The sequence below is a fragment of the Colletotrichum fructicola genome (genome assembly GCF_000319635.2).
Source record: "Colletotrichum fructicola Nara gc5 chromosome Unknown KSG_Nara_v1_contig09, whole genome shotgun sequence".
NCBI classification, from domain to species: Eukaryota; Fungi; Ascomycota; class Sordariomycetes; order Glomerellales; family Glomerellaceae; genus Colletotrichum; species Colletotrichum fructicola.
In genome coordinates, this window is record NW_027094059.1 from 2,573,339 (window position 1) to 2,589,593 (window position 16,255).

At 52.2% G+C, this 16,255-nt stretch overlaps 6 protein-coding genes across 6 annotated transcripts; 3 read left to right on the top strand and 3 right to left on the bottom strand.

The window, feature by feature from the left end:
• Window positions 1-329: 329 nt before the first annotated feature.
• On the bottom strand, window positions 330-1,282 carry vip1 (the record flags this gene model as incomplete). Its single annotated transcript, XM_032025329.1, has 2 exons — window positions 330-1,089; window positions 1,203-1,282. 2 exons carry the CDS (start codon window positions 1,280-1,282, stop codon window positions 330-332), a joined length of 840 nt encoding a protein of 279 aa, XP_031878103.1.
• A 1,034-nt stretch (window positions 1,283-2,316) lies between these two features.
• Window positions 2,317-4,361, bottom strand: CGGC5_v015012 (Choline dehydrogenase; the record flags this gene model as incomplete). The annotated part of the gene is made up of 2 exons (XM_032025330.1): window positions 2,317-3,796; window positions 3,850-4,361. The coding sequence occupies 2 exons, from the start codon at window positions 4,359-4,361 to the stop codon at window positions 2,317-2,319; spliced, it is 1,992 nt and encodes a 663-aa protein (XP_031878082.1).
• A 561-nt stretch (window positions 4,362-4,922) lies between these two features.
• Window positions 4,923-8,808, bottom strand: CGGC5_v015013 (uncharacterized protein; the record flags this gene model as incomplete). The annotated part of the gene is made up of 7 exons (XM_066153187.1): window positions 4,923-4,933; window positions 4,984-5,991; window positions 6,049-6,204; window positions 6,259-6,306; window positions 6,382-6,633; window positions 6,708-8,709; window positions 8,767-8,808. The coding sequence occupies 7 exons, from the start codon at window positions 8,806-8,808 to the stop codon at window positions 4,923-4,925; spliced, it is 3,519 nt and encodes a 1,172-aa protein (XP_066007390.1).
• A 689-nt stretch (window positions 8,809-9,497) lies between these two features.
• CGGC5_v015014 (uncharacterized protein) lies at window positions 9,498-11,394 on the top strand (the record flags this gene model as incomplete). The annotated part of the gene is made up of 5 exons (XM_032025332.1): window positions 9,498-9,616; window positions 9,676-9,973; window positions 10,029-10,227; window positions 10,287-10,517; window positions 10,577-11,394. The coding sequence occupies 5 exons, from the start codon at window positions 9,498-9,500 to the stop codon at window positions 11,392-11,394; spliced, it is 1,665 nt and encodes a 554-aa protein (XP_031878109.1).
• A 1,401-nt stretch (window positions 11,395-12,795) lies between these two features.
• On the top strand, window positions 12,796-13,599 carry CGGC5_v015015 (uncharacterized protein; the record flags this gene model as incomplete). Its single annotated transcript, XM_032025333.1, has 2 exons — window positions 12,796-13,497; window positions 13,555-13,599. The coding sequence occupies 2 exons, from the start codon at window positions 12,796-12,798 to the stop codon at window positions 13,597-13,599; spliced, it is 747 nt and encodes a 248-aa protein (XP_031878108.1).
• A 1,028-nt stretch (window positions 13,600-14,627) lies between these two features.
• CGGC5_v015016 (putative transcriptional regulatory protein) lies at window positions 14,628-15,994 on the top strand (the record flags this gene model as incomplete). Its single annotated transcript, XM_032025335.1, has 5 exons — window positions 14,628-14,634; window positions 14,688-15,216; window positions 15,270-15,742; window positions 15,885-15,914; window positions 15,960-15,994. The coding sequence occupies 5 exons, from the start codon at window positions 14,628-14,630 to the stop codon at window positions 15,992-15,994; spliced, it is 1,074 nt and encodes a 357-aa protein (XP_031878174.1).
• Between the last annotated feature and the right edge of the window lie 261 nt (window positions 15,995-16,255).

Genomic DNA, 16,255 nt, shown 5'->3' on the forward strand with positions numbered 1-16,255 from the left:
TCTCACGTGCATGTCTGGACAACCTGATGTACTTGGCCAATATTTGTTCACGCAACGGGCAATGTGCTATGCCCATACGAGGGACTTGGGGTAAAACGCTCTGCTATCACGTCATCGCGGATAAAAGTCTCAAATCACGCAACCAAGTCTATGGGTGAATTTCCCGGAACCAGTTATTGATGCATTCAATCGCATTGAAGTCGTAACTACCTAGAGAGCCTAATAGAACCACGTGCACCGCAGTCATCGCATTGCAGTCATAAAACGTTCGTGCCTAATGAAACCAGCCAACACCTACCCTCATGTCCTTTTCGTGCCAATCGCTACTCTTACGCAGTCTTCTCGGAAGTGGCCTCGGTGGGCTTGGAGAGGGGGACAGCCGTCGTAGGGTCGGGCTGGGTCGGGGCCTGAGTGCCGATGGTCTCGCCAGTGGCAGGCGGCACCGCCTTCTCCTTCTCCTTACCAAGGAATCTCTCGAGACCGGAAGCCTTGTAGGCGCTGCCGCCGTGCTGTTCCTTCTTCAAGTCCGCCAAGCGGCGGGCCTCGGTGTGAATATCCTGAACCTGTCTCGAGCCGTCCTGGTAGAAGGTGACGATGCGCTTGCCGGTGGGGGAGCTGGTAGCCTTCTCAAAATACGAGCTCAAGCCGCCAAAGAGACCCTGAGCCCTCGCGGTGATGCCGTAGGACTGGTCCGTAGCCTTCGCGCGGTCGGTGGCGTGGTACTTCTGGTCCAGGTTCTGGAGGGTGCCGAAGAAGCGGCTGGAGACGCCGTGCTGGGTGTCAAGCTCGATGGCGCGCTGGAGAGCGGCATCTCCGACGACGTAGCCCTGGGCGAGGTACTCGGCCAGGATGCGAGAGCGAGGCTTCTCCTCCTGAGTGATCTCGTCGGTATCACGGTTCGCGTTGTCCTTGAAGTGGGAGCCGTCGTCGTTGGAGTCGCCGCTGGCGCTGGCAACAGTGATGTGGGAGGTGCCAAGCTGAGTGTTATTCAACAGGAGGGCAGTCTTAGCAGCAGTCTCCTTCTCGAAGGTGACGGCGGCATCCTTGGTCTCGCCGGCGGGAGTGACCTGAATGTCTGTGATCTTGCCGCTGCAGTCTGTTAGCTTCTGTCCGAAGAAAGGATGCGGAAAGCGTCCGGGTAGCAGACGTCAGGCCATCTCGGTGCCTGCGCAATGTTCGAAAATGCGGGGAAATGTACTCACCAGAAGCTGAAGAAGTCCTTTATCTCCTTATCCTCGGTCGCCGCAGCGATGTTCTTGACGTGGACGGTGGTGTTGGACATGATGATGGTAGTTTTTTGGCCTGAAGTCGGTGTGGTGTTTGGAAACAAAGAAGTTGTAGGAGGGAGCTTTGTGGTTTGTGAGGGGTAACTGGAGACGGGAGCGGGTATCAAACAAGGGATGTATATGGGTGCTGTCTCACAGTGGATGTGTGTTGAATCAGGCGGTCAAAGGAAGAATAATCGTAGACTCGACGTTGGGAAATGCGTGAATGGATGGGCTTTTATGACGACGTGTCGAGTTCTCGAGTATGGGAAAGTTGGAGAGGAATCAAGATCAGACGAAGGGTCACAAGGACGCGCTTTACCTTTTAGCCAAGGCGAATCCCAGGAAAACAGGAGGCAGAAGGCGATGGAAGGGCAAGCCCGGGAAGGGGGCGGCCTCTCACCAGCAGTGACGATGCTTGACGCCGCAGCGCCCTGTTGAGGGAGGGGCGACCCGTCATTCTCAGTCCTCAGTGTGCCGGGGAAGGGGCAGGGGCGACCACTGCTGCTGCTGCAATGGCGGGAAAGCAAGGAGCAGGGGCCACTCAGGGTCCAATGCTGGGCAGAGCAAGCACAGCAAGACGTCCTCTGGGAGGGGGGCGACTGCCAAACGTCATCGCCCGCGACCGTGAGGAGCTCGTGCCAGGGGTGGGGGTGGCTGTGACGGCACATCAAGCACGGGCCACAGTTAGCCCCGCTAACAGAGCCACACCTCAGCCACGTACATCTCCACCAATTTCAGGAGACAGAATACTTTCACATGCATTTCTTTCACATATCCCACCTACTGGAACATGCCGCAACATCAGACGCCCATTCATCTGGTCTTGGGACGATGGCCCATCATGCCATTGCCCTCAACCCAGCCTGCGTACGGATACGACACGCTTGAATACGCCTGACACACCCGGTTTGCCGTGATTGCGACGCGACACCAGGGCGACGTGGCTTGTGGCTCGTACACCGACCGGCACCCCAAACTGCACGGAAGACCTCTGCCTTCGTTTGACCATCTCTAGCTCGTCCCATCTTTCACTGCAACTACCACACATTCAAAATGACGCCGCGGCATCTTCCAGTATCACCTCCGACGCCTTCTGGCTGACCATGAACGTCGCGATCAAGGGGAACGCGCCCGGAGCACGTGGAAATACGCTCGCATCCACAACCCTCAAACCCTTGACGCCGTGCACCCGAAACCGAGAATCCAGCACTGCCATGCTATCCTCCGCCGGCCCAATGGCGCAAGTTCCCGACGGATGATGGCCAAATGTCTGGACCCGAATCCATTCCTTGTCCGACGTCCCGTCTCCGTCCTCGCATCGGCCATCGCTCCCGATTTTCGAACACGGCGGTTCAGCCGGCTCCAGCGGACCCCAGGGCCCCTCAACATCGCTCATCGCCCGACGGCCCCACGCGGCAACGTCTGCCAACGCTCCGAGGTCTGTCTCGGCGCCCTCCTGGTACAGCTGAAAGTTGATCTCGGGTGGCTCCGTCGGGTCCGCCGACCGGAGCTTCAAGTATCCCGCCCCGTTTTGCGGATTGATCTTGACAGTCGAAAAGCCTGATGTGTTTGGTGTCCCAAAGAGCTCAGGCTGGTTCACATCCGGCCAGAAACCCCGGAACGCCCCGCCTTGTACGCTGAACACAAAGATGTCGCGTTCCCCATTCACTGAATGATTTGACCGCATCAACAGGACATTCGAGTTGAACCCAGGCCGCATGTACGGACCCAGACCTTTCTTCCAGAGCTCGTAGCACGGATCATTCGGCATACCTTTTGCGCAAGTCGGTTCGTTGGGGTTGAGTATCGCCGTGAAGTTGGTCTGAGCAAGTCCGACGACCGGAAATTCTTGGTTATCCTGAAGATTTCGCCCCACGCCAGGCAAGTCGGCCACAACTTTGATGCCCAGCGCCTCGAGATCTTGTCGGTTGCCGATCCCGCTGAGCTGCAGGAGTTGCGGGGAATTGAAGGTGCCTCCCGAAACAATGACTTCGCGAGATGCGAAGGCTTGTTTGTTCTCGCCTGTCGCTGAAGCGTTCCGCCTCGTGTCAGCACCATACGTTGAAGGGCCTTTGAGATATTCAACTCCGACTGCCATCGCTTTCTCGTCTTTCCCTTCCTCAAACAAGACCTTGGTGGCCAAAGAGGTTGGCGATAGTGTGAGGGGGTACTTAGCTGACCCGTCCTCATTTTTCGCCGCAATTGTCTCGAAGATGTAGTCTCGCGGGGTCGACCTCTCCCACCTTGCATTTGCATGAAACACCATGCCCCAGAGACCTTCCGTGGTGTCCCGATCATCGGCGAGATAATTCGGATCGCTGCCGAGCATCTCAATCACCTTCTCGGGATCTAATCCAAGTGACCTAATCTGCGCCTTGTACACCTCGACCAGACCCGGGTAGGGAAGATACTGCGTGCCGTTTCCCATGTTGGTCTCGAGGATGCCGCCGAACCCATGTCCGGGCGTGCCTTCAGGCAGATAATTGTTCTTCTCAACCTTCTCAAACATCCGCCTCATGTTCTCGTGCCTGCATCTCGTTAGCTCCACCTCTCTCCTCTCATCGCCCGATGAAAACATTACCCCCAAGACTCATCGCCCGTGATATTCGCCATGTAATCCCAGTCCGAATCACTCGGCAACAGCGTCCCCATCGCATTCACCACCGCCGAGCCCCCGATCGTCGCGCCGCGCGGGTAGTGCACGCCCATCAGCTCCGCGCCGGGCGGCGCCCGCTCACCATTGCCGACCCAGAACGTGCCGTTCGGGAACCGCCACGTAAGGTGGTTGTTGCGCAGCTCGACGGCCGGATCGGCGTGGTGCCGCACCCAGAAGCCCCAGCTGTTGGCGGCGGTGAGGGCGTACCCGCCGTTTGCGAGCGCGGTGCCGATGTCGTGGCTCTCGTCGCCGCCGGCTTCGAGAAGGAGGGTGGAGAAGCCGGCGCGCGCGAGGGTGCTTGCGAGGGGGCCGCCGCCGGGGCCGCTTCCGATTACGATGTAGTCGTAGGTGTTCTTTATGGGGGGGTTGGCGGTGACGGGGGTGGTGGTGGTGAGGAGCAGGGCGGCAAGGCCCAGGATTATTTGGTGGAGGAACATGATGATTATGCTGGCACACGATGTTATCTAGAGCACCTTGAAGTCATTTTCTGTCTACTGCTGCGCTGGAACCTGAAGCTTCTTTTGTACTACGGAATCAAGGCCTATGCTACGACCTTGAAGAGGGGTAGATATGTACGTGTATGCCCAATTCAGACCTCGAGTCCGAAGCCTTCAGAGAATCAATCTCGAATGATGACTGCATCAATACCCCGGCCGACTTTTGTCCTCGCAAACTTACTTATGACTTAGCGGGTGTAACCGCAGCCGGGGGACTTTTTCGCTCGGGAGCGGGTGGCGCTGTTTATCCAAGCATGTTAAGGTAGCCGAACCGAGAATGCGACATAATGTATTTCAACCAGCCAAGGCTTCATGCGTACGTCGTCATTTCTTAGGAGACGTTCTGGGTTATCAGTACACTTCCAGATCATTCTTGCACTGTGCTTTCTAAAACGGGGACTGCTCCGTATCATGTTTGTATTCTGATTGCAATCTGCTGCGTTTACACTCGAAATCCTCCATCCAAAGAGCTTCTCCAAATGAACGTGAGGTCCTCTTGTATCAAGACCCACCTACTACTGTTGGCCCATCATGTAGCGAGGAATGTTCTGGCTGGACATACCTTGGGTATTCATAGAACCAGGCTGCATCCCGACGCTCACACCCTGGGTTCCCGTACCTTGGGCTCCCGCAGCTTGGTTTCCCATGCCCTGGTTTCCAATGCTTTGGTTCCCAATACCTTGATTGCCCATGCTCGAGTTACCAACTCCTCCTTGACCTCCAATTGTGTAGTTATTCATACCAGAGTTGCCTATACCAGTATTGGCAACACCGGCGTTGCCCATCAAAGTACCTCCAGTACCTTGATTCCCCATTACTCCATATCCTGATTGTGCGGGATTCATATTTCCAAATCCAGGCTGTGCTTGGTAGTTGTTGTTCCCGAGCCCCGGGTTGCCTACCATCATCCCTGGCTGACCGCCGGCACCCATGAAATTGGAGTTTTGAATATTTCCCCATCCACCCATTCCCGGCTGCTGCTGTTGAGGTTGCTGATATTGCTGCTGTGATGCAAATCCTAGACCGCCCCAGGACAGCTGGGAAGCCCGATCGAACTGATCAGCTCGATGCTGATTTCTGAGACTCAGATACTCGTCCGTGCGGCCGTGCTTGACAGCGTAAAGGTAGGCATTGAACTCGTTTGAGACAAATGCAACCTTTTCGAAGTGCTCGCGTGTTACATCGATAGAGCCAGGAAGCTGCTTGTCTTGCTTATGCCACTCTGCCAGTGCGACGGCCGTCTGGAAAGCATTGCGGATTTGGCGTCCGTTCCACACCGGTTTCCAATCCGCACGTGAATGTTGCATACTCCATAGCTCCCTGGCCATCGTCATGATTTCGCGACGGTTGAACCTGACATGTTGTGATGGATCATCGGGAGCAGCATCAGCAGACAGCTTCTCCGTCCGCCGTATCTGCACTTCCCAGATCTTTTCTGTCTGTTCCCTGTCCAGAGGCGGATAATACAGAGCTAAAGACATGCGTGATTTGAAAGCTTCGTCGAAGGAGCCGACCTTGTTAGTTGTGAGGAATAGGATACCTTCATAATATTCCATAACTCGCAGAAAAACTACAGTTATTAGCAAGCTAATAAAGGATGTCATGAGTTACAAAAGGCTCAACGTACCGGACACCAGTGCGTTGCGTGCAATATTGTCCTGGCTTCGTTCAGCCAAAAATACATCGGCTTCATCAAGTAAAAGAACACAATCCCAAGCTTGAGCTAGCTGAAACGAAGATTGAAGGTTGGTTTCAACCTCCGCAGGCGTCATGCCCAAGTCACCTGCCCCGTGTCAGAGAGTTTTATCTATGTCGACATGTTCGATGTCAGGCTTACCACATGTGATGGGCAAAAGCGGTTTATTGTAGTACTGAGCAACGGTTTCTAGAGGGGCGGGGTGTTATCGATATTCTCCCCGTAGGCAGGAAAAGCCTGAATCATAGGGAAGGTGGGACCTACCAGCTGTTGATGTTTTGCCCACCCCAGGAACTCCATGGAGCAGAACGATAAGCCCCTTGCCTTTATCCTGAATAAGATCAAATTGACGTCTTTGTGACCTTTTCTTTCGAAAATGTGTAGCCATCATGGACTGGATGATTGATCGATGGTTATCGTCAATCTGGAGGTTATCCCATGCCGACGACTCAGGCTTCATTTCTTCCAAGTGGTTACTCTCGCCATTGGGTTCGCTCGATCCTAGAGGCAAACAAGCTGGACGCTAAATATTAGTCAATGTTTGAGGGTGTAGAAGGTGTTCGATGGCTGAGCTACGAAGGCGGACTTACCCCACTTGCGAGTTCGCAGAACATACGCAAAAGCCCTGTCAGGGAACAACAAGACCTCGTCCCCTGTTGGTGCTGTGCGACCGATCCACTCAAGTGTTTGGGACTGTTCTGTGTAGTTAAGAACCTTTTCCGCCATGCGCAAATCCCACATGCGATCGTCATCCATGGCGGCGTTTGGTACCTTCTCGTCTTTGAAGGGTACAGAGAGTTCTTGGGGGGTTCGGCATGGCTTCCAGTCAGGAATGGTTTGAAAACACCGCTCAAAATCTACCACCACGGGACTCTCAATACTTTCTGAGAGTACGGCCACAGGACCAGTCGTTCCTTCTGCTGGTCGTTTGAGTATAGTCCCTTCGGGGTTGAAAGGAAGGCTTCGCCCTCTGAAATAGCAATACTTAAATTCAGTGTAGGAGATAAATTCGGGCGCTCTTTGACGAATGTCCTTGGTATTCACCAAGCGTTCGTTCTCCGCGACACGCAGAGGCAGAATAGGAAGGCTCTTGATGCTCGCCGGATCCTTGAACGCTTCCACGTCAAACTTTCTCACCACTCGAACAAAACGAGTGCCATCAAAGTCCACATAGTAGCAGTCCAGTGTAAGAGGGCTGATTCGCGTGCCGCCAGTCATACCGCCAAGCCTCAAGAAGTCCAAATTGGAGTCTGTGACGTCTCGTTGAAATGGAGACCAGGCTCCTCCCGTCCCCTGAATGACACGCCAAAGCTTCTGTGGTACGCTTGGATCCTTGACATAAACGATGCTTCCAGGAACGTAGAGGTGCCACAGCTCGTTGAAGTTCACGAGCATATCGTCATTGTCTCTTAGGGCGTTGCGGAGTGGCGAGATGAATCTGTCCATGAACTCGACGAGACCACTAAAATCTCTGTACGCCTCTTGCAACTCATCGAAGGTGTGCTTTTTCCAATGATCTCCAGTAAACAACACATCTTCCGACAAAATTGATTGCCGTGGGAAGCTTGGGGGGCGATAATCTTCAACGTCCTTTTCCCATTCATGATCTTCTGCTTCATCATGGTCGTCTGCGTCGTCGTTCGCAACAACGTCTCGGGCATCCTGGTTTACACCGCCTTTGTCGTCTGGGACTTTCTCAGCAACTGGGTCTTCGTTATTGCCTTCGGTCTCGGTCTCTGTGTTGTCTGAAACTGAATCTTCTAGCTCTTTCTCTGCGTCCGCGCAGAGTTGTGCAAGGAAAGGAAGGTGTTCCCGGATTGCCTCTTCCATGTGCACAAGCAATTTGTAAGGCCGATGCAGTGACAGATAGACGTTTCTATTGTTAGCTCTGAGTTTTCCTCCAGTAATCTTTTGAAGGAAACGTCTAATTGCCAAAGAATGAATTCGAACGTGTGGCGGGAGGTATTCAACCCCCGCGGGGCGCTTGAACTCTGATGCCTTGCCAGACGGAGGTTCTTGAATTTCCAAGTAGCGAGTGTGATTCTGATAAAACGGCTGGGTTGGAGGGGTCTCCTCATTCAAGTACGCAACAGCGAATCGTGCAGCGTGACCCGAATAAGGCGCCATACCAGGTGGTGCAGGTGGCGCTGATGATATCCAGTTATTTAAAGTGAGACCTCGCAGCCCCACGTTACACCTCATTCTTCCAAGGTCCTCACTATAATCCGAACCAACAGTCGTCGGATTATCTTCAAATATATCCGAAATCCATTTCATCATGTTCAGATGGTCGTGCAACGCCTTCACATTAACCTGGTCGTAGTCAAGTATACCCCGCCGACCAGGAGCTGAACCAGGCAAGAAGAATTGCCGCTGCCGCCAATTCGTACTAGCATGCCGTAGTCTCCTCCTCATGCGCTGAGCCGAATCCTCAGAACGACTTCCATCGTCGTCACTCTCTTTATAATTGCTGCCGTCATCGTTACGTGCCTCGCTTTCATGTTGACGACGATCTTCTCGGACCTCTGGCGCGTGCGTGTCGTCGTTGACCGTACCAGATTCAGTCGGTTCGGCCATGTTACCGGGCTTTTGCTTCCATGATTGTTAGTTTGGGATATTCAGTGGGTGATTGCACATATAGTAGTTTACAGGTGATGCCGAAGGGGTTGTGTTCTTGCTTTCTGAATCCATGGCAATTTGGCTGCCAGACACGAAACTTGATTCTGTTGTCGATGGCAGGGATGAGTCCGGTGCTAATAAGGCAGCCTCAGACCCCGAGTCGGGTATATCCTCAGCAACAGAAGTCATCTCCTGCAAGTATGTAAGGATTAATTCGCAGACCGCGGGCAACGAAGGAACTTCAACTATCTATATGGAATGATGGGACACCACGGGGAACATGAGCATATTGAAATAGCTTATCTTTCTGCTCCAGAGTGGCCCGGAGTAACTTGTCATGCCGGTGTGGCACTCGTGCATGCTTGCGAAGCCCAGCCTGATCTGTCACACCAATATGAATACCCCGCTTCCCGGTGATCCTGCAAAGGACCATGCAAACTGGATATGCGGTCTTATCCTTCGCTTCCGAAAGTAGACCAGGATGGCTGCAGCCCAACCAGTGAAATTAACAACCAGTCACACATCTCGCCTGGCTGTTTGTTGTCTTATGCGCCCAACATCGCCTGATCAGTGCGTCTCAACACGAGTTCCGCAAATATATCCCTCACCAGCGTCATCCCAAATGCTGATGTAACCCACCATGTTCACAGCCTTGCCTAGGAGCTGCCAACGCCAACGTTCACTTCAAGAAACCTCAAGTAACAACGAGGCGCTCCGTCTCAATCTTATCATACCTCAACAGAAGCGGACAAGTTTCAATCATGGGTGACTGCGTGAATACGTTCATGGAGATCAGAGCTCCCAAGATCGACCCAAGTTGGCGGACTTCAGATGGAAACAAGTTCGCCGAGAAACAGAGACAACGACAGGCCTCCAAGAAGTAAGCGCCGAGAGTTTTACTTCCACAAATCTGAAACTAATGACTGCCACTCCCACCAGAGCCCGTGAACGAACAAATTCGTTCAAGAGTCTCATGAACGATTTCATCGACAGAACTCAGAGGACCGATCTCAAGTGGTTCAATGTCGATCACAAGTTTCGATGGGAGGATGTGAAAGAAATGGCCGCCGATGCTGTCGATAGAGACGTTGAAAAGACAAAGTGGCGCAAGAACCCGCTTCGAGCGGCAGCCAGGTCTTTCCAGAGAAACGCATCGAACCTGGAAATGCTATTAGCATTCCTCCCGAACGGAGACTTCACAGGTATTCTTTGCGGGGCATTGACGCTCGTTTTCTGCGTAAGTGCTGTCAGATTTCGACGAGTGTATTCTGCAGCTTTGACACATGAAGTAGGCTGCAAAACGTTTATATGAAGTTCGGCAGAAGATCTTTGCGTGCCTCGAAAGCCTTCCTCACACTGTTGGGCAACTGGACGCATATCTCGAAGTCTACGCCGATGAGGGCTCGATCTGGGATGCAGCAGAAGATCTTTATCTAGGAATTCTTGAAGGCGTTGCGGGAATGCTTCAGTGGATCGACAAGCCAGCTTTTGGTACGGTTGGGCACATTTCGCGAAATCCAGAAAATGGCTGACGCAAAACCTGCGGCTAGAACGTGCCTACAAAGTTCTTCTATTCCCAATGACTTTTGGTAGTGACGTGGAAGAGAGTGCGATTAAACAGAATATCGAGGACAGAGTAGCTCGATTTCGCGAGCTTGCCACATTAGGCTTACACAGAAATGTTGCAAGCCTACGGGCGGACCTTCGCGACTCGAACAAATCCGTGGAAGCATTGAGAGCATTGCTCACCGATCTTGTGTCGTATTCCCAGTGGGCTCATGGTATGAAACAACTTTTCAGGAATTTTTATCCCCAGCAAATCACTAACGTATGGGTCTAGAGAATCCTCGACTTGCTGCAACTAGCAAAACATCGTTCGTCACCCTCGAGCAGCTTCGCAGCATCGTAAACGTAGACGCACAGCTGGCGAAGAGAGACGAAGACATCGCGATCATGGACGCACAGAATGTTTGCCAGCCGAAGCTCATCACAAAAGCGCTGAGTGTCCTCCATAACGAGAAGTTTCTCATGTGGCTGCAGTCGAACACGTCGCATATTCTTTTCATCAACGGCAGGATGAAGCTTAGCGCTGCGCAAGAAGCATCCTCTCCTCTTACGATTCTTTCTTGTGTTGTTTCTCAGACCGTCTCGATGCATAACCGACGCAGCATTCCCATGCTATACCTATGTGGGCAGCATAATTCGCCGTATGATGTTCATGGTGGCCCAAATGGGATAATACGCTGCTTGAACTCTCAACTTGCACACGCCGTCACACAGGAAGATGTTGACTTGTCAAAAATCGACATGGAGTTTGTAGAGGGTATCAGGACACAGACACCGCAAACACTTTGTTCCCTCTTTCGCCTACTGCTACCAGCTGCTATGAGGAAGGTGGTCTTCGTTATCATCGATGGGGTCTCTTGGATGGAAGAGGGTCCACACGCCCGGGATTTTGGCGGATTGGTCATCTTTCTCCAAGACATAGTGAACGAATTGAACCAACGCCAGCCCGGGTTCGCTGTAAAGGTTTTACTGACGAACCCGTCGACGAGTCTCCACGCCCACCGGTGGCTTCCGGACGACAGCATACTGGAAATGGACGATGTGGAGGACTACATGGACATACCAATGGAAGCAGAGCGATTTCTATGGTAAAGCCGGCTGCGTGCAAGAATGTTCAAGATAAATACAGGAGACCGACAGGTCTCGATCTGGTGAAATATTTACGAACGTATGCAGCGGCGTGCTCTACATAGTTCGTAATGGATCACACTCCTGTTGACCTCGGCAATTGGTTCGTTCGACCGAAACCAATAAATGTTATCGGATTAACTAGATTGTTAGAGAGATTTGAGGCGCATTTAAATCATTAGTTGCGGAATTATTATTTCCGTTTGTTCCAGAACTCTTTGGTGTCACCTTCAAGGCAAGGGTCACCGCTGCAGGGCGCACTTGTAGGGTAGTGCAACCTTGAACTTCTTGCGACCACATACGCCAACGAGAATGTTGAACAATTGCATCGGAGCACCGCATCTTCATTCACGACACGGAATTGGGTCCCCGGTGTTCTCGAGCTCGTGTTCAATAGACGTATTTAGGCAATGTGTCTCAGGGCATCTTCGGGCGCCGTATGAAGCCCCTGGGTTGTCAAAGAATGTCCAATAACTAATAGTCAAGTGGTTGGGGCGAGTCCGAATGGCGAGCAGAATAATATGGAAACCGAATCCCACGAGGACTGGTGCTACGAAAGACGCCACAAATAATAAAAAGTTGTCATTTGCGTCCACTTTCCACCCCTTTATTCGCAAAAAATACGAAACCTCTGTCAGACTCCAGAACGCTAAATTGAAATGTCTATGCTCGAAGAAAGATTGAAAGCTATCAATGGCACAAAATCAGAGCCAGAACAAGAACGCTGTACTGAGTTTAGTCACAACTTCCTCCTTCCAAACCCGACGCTATATGTCTTACTTGGCCATCACCGGAGGAATCTTCCAATAATAAAAAGCAATCAATGTCATCGCATTCTGGTAAGTCTCAATCGCCACGGGGAATATCGGCGTTCAGACCGAGACCGAGAAACCATGCTGACGATGCACTTTTGTTTTGTCACCCCACCTTCCGTCCCACCCACAAAGCTACCCCTGAGATGCACAAGGGTTTAAATTAAAATAAATTGAGAACGACAATCAAGCTCACGAAAAGCGGAAGCCCACTCTATTTGAACAGGGCCAGGCGCGAACCCAGAGTGGGAGATTGAAGGGAAATAACTGGGGTTCGTTGCCGGTATGCCGATCATTGGGTTAGTTGCGGTTCTGAGTTGCGCGCAAGTTGCGAGTTGGGCGGGTTGAAGTTGCAGATAGAGAGATGTTGAAATTGACTCAAATAGACAGAAAAGATCGTCGTCGGAACGTTTCTTGGGCTTGAACATATACTAAGCATCAGTTCCATTCAGCCTTCTCAATTCAACCACACCTTTGGCCACCAAGAGCCGCCACACTCCTTTATTCCAACTACCTACGTTCACTTCCTCCCTTGACGAGATCCACCTTCACGATGATTGCCCTCAAGTCTTTCTTTCTCAGCCTGGCGCTGATCGGCTCGAGTGCCACTGCCAAACCCCTCCTGAGCAAGCGCGATGTTACTTGGGGTCCCATCGCTGGCTTCCAAGCCACGACCTCCGAGATCATCAGCACCGTTAGCACCATCTACCCCGGCAAAATGCCGTCCGGCCAGAAGGGCTACATGTTCGCCTGGATCGGTATCGGTGCTGAGACCGGTGATCTGATCCAAAGCATCGTCGGCTCATACCCCGCTGGCATGAGCGAGTGCACCGGCTCCGCGGCCGACTCCACCTGGTGCATTTCCTCCGAGGTCTACGGCCTGGACAGCACCGGCGCGACTGTCCAGTTCGTCGGAGACAAGAGAACCGCCGACACCAACTACGAGAACGGCATCATCTTCAACTACACCCTCATCGACGAGTCGACCTACCTCTGGGAGCAAACCATGACTGACGCCGTCACCGGTGAGCTTCTGTCTACCTACCAGAAGAAGTCCGGAAAGATGACTCTTTGGAACACGGCCATTGAGCTGCAGGACAACAACGGAGCTGCCCCCACGGGAACCGTTGAGCCCCAGTACTACACCAACACCACCATTGTCTTCGCCGAGAAGGATGCTGCCTACAAGGACGGCGCTTACACCGAGTCCGGAGCCACATACTCTGGCATTGCTACCGCTGACGGCGGCAAGACGGTATGTTACCGTTACACACGGAAAGATTGCCTCGAACCAAGTACTGATAAGTTTTAGTGGACCATCGAGAAGATCACCGTCCCTGCCATGACTAGCTCTTAAACGGTCTGAAAGTTCCGGGGCCGAATGCAGTAACGCTCTTCCAGGTGAGGTAGGCCTGCAATGCATTGCGGGAGCAGGGCTTCAGTTGAGGGAAACCTTTATTTTCAATCTTGTACAAAGAATTCAAACATCAGTACATACATATCTGGCAACCTGGTGTGCTGCCAACTCAAATTTGCATTTTGACTGGAAAATACCAGAGGCCTCATCAAGCACCTCGCCTGGTATGACATGAAGATTTCCATCTACTGTGAACAAGATGCCATTCGACTGAGATGAATCAAAACCCCAACCAGTTTCTATTGCACCGTTCCAAAAAATCGACCGCCTCGACTCAAATATTGGTGTAAATTCACGACAGGTCTGGACGGAACTTGTGGAGGTCCCGGGATGAAGCCGGACGTGGGGTAAGATGTCCGCATAGTGTCAGGGCTAACTGCACACTGTGTCTTGGATTGAGTTCGAGTTGCGAAAGTTGCCCACAGCCTCTTCTGAAGTTGCCGTCCTCATAGCAAGCCAACCGCGCTGAGCTAGAGACGATGCCATCGTACTTCAACAAGAGGGGTCTTCCAAGGAGACTTTGTTGTTGCGACGAAGAAGACGACTAACTGGAATAGGATCAACAATCATCCGCTGACACTATCTTGCGCTATTTTCCTTGCATCATTTGAGCCGATCTTCGGAATGAGTTCCCCAGTCATTGTTTCTGCATCATGAATGCATCTTCAGCAGCCACAGATCCCACAGTAGCGGGTACCAGACGCTATCGGTCCAAGGCACAGCGACCATGTGACCTATGTCGCGCACGCAAGGCGCTGTGCAACATTCCGGACCCTTTGCAGCCCTGCCAGCTGTGCAAGAGAATAGGCCGGGAATGCACCTTTGTTGGTAACCCCGGCAGGAGGCCGAAGGGCCGTCAAGCTGTCTCTCCTGCATCTGTTTCCGGACCACAAAGCCAATCGCCCACTGAGAATGTGATGACTTTATCTCCGGGTCTCATGTTGGAAACACAGCCAGACATGTTAAATATGACAAGTACCTTTACCAAACAAATGAACACGCCGCCCAATTTGCTGATCATCTTGCAGATAATCCTGCTGAGGACCAATATGCCGTCTCGGAATTTATCTGGCCCAGTAACAGCCCCTTGAACTGGGATCTGGGAAACGACCCATTGGCCCAGAATCTGGAGTTTCGAGACTCAACGGCTGCATTCCTACAACCCCAAGAAAATAATGCAATTACTAGCGACGAAGGCGTTTTGCAACCTGCAACACATGCGGCTTTGAAATCACCAGACATGGACTATGTTCACGAAAGAAGTTCATTAGACGAACGTCCGAACCACTCCACCACATTAATCGGACATTCGAACGAATCTGATCCATTCTTGGTAAATTATTTCCCTCACAATGACCAAGACGAGATCGACTTCTTCAGAGTCACTTACCGAAAGGTCACTGGTGACAAGAGCCAGCCACTTCACTTCTTGCACAGCCAGACTGGAACAGCCGCTGAATCGCAAAGAGTCCTTGACGAGTGTCTTCCCAAAGTAGATGAGCGGGAGAGGTTGGAAACTATCGTCGACAAGGACACTGGAACCTCACTAGTCAGGCTGTAAGCCACCCCTTTGGCTCTCACAATGATATGGGCGGACTGACTCTCCACAGATACTTCAGATTTGTCTTCCAAGCATTGCCCATCCTCTCTCGGTCACGTATTCTCCCAGACGTAGACAACTTTGTTGCAGAGGCACCAACAGGGCTGTTGGCGGGGATCTACATGCTTGCTTTGCCCTTCACGCCATGGGATGAGACGCTGTGTATGAACAATGCGTATACGAAACCTAGCGTTGATGCGCTATGGCAAATCTCATACATCTGTCTACAGAGGGAGTTGCACTTCCCGCGACTCTCGACTGTTCAGATCTTTCTCTTGCTGTTAAACCAGGCATCTTTTGATTCCGTTTCGGTCGAGAACCCCTCTGCGTGGTCGATGGCTGCCTCTTTGCTCGGGATGGCGCAGTCCCTAGGTCTCAATGCAGACCCAAAGGATTGGAACCTGCCGCCTTGGGAGATTAGGCTACGAAGAAGACTATGGTGGTCCGTCTATATTGAACATACTTGGAGGTCTGTCACTCATGGTCGGTCGTCTATGATAAGACATGATGACTGGGACGTATCGCCGCTCACTGTGGATGATTTCGAGACTGACCCTGCAACGCCGGCATTATCTGGTGGATCTCAATCATCGGACTACATTATCCATCTTTGCTCATTGACCAGGATCGCCGATGAAATCTGCCGGCTATTCTTGTGAGTTTCTTCGTCCCAGGCCCATGATTCGGCTAACGCTGTCAGCACCCTCCGCGCGATATCACAACGTCCAACAATAGAGACATTGATTTCTCAAGCACGTGGCCCCCGACAACAGCTTCTCGACTGGTTGGACCACTTACCCGAATCTCTCCAATTGCATCCCGCAACAGAGCCGTCTACAGAGCACTCCATCGAAAGCCATGCTCCGTTGTACGTTACGTACTATACCGTTCATATTCTCATCTTCCGCGCCCTATTGCGCCCCATTATAAGTAGCGACATCGACCCGAGTATGCTACCGGCATCTTCAACCTCCATCCTCCAAGCTTCGCGAAGCT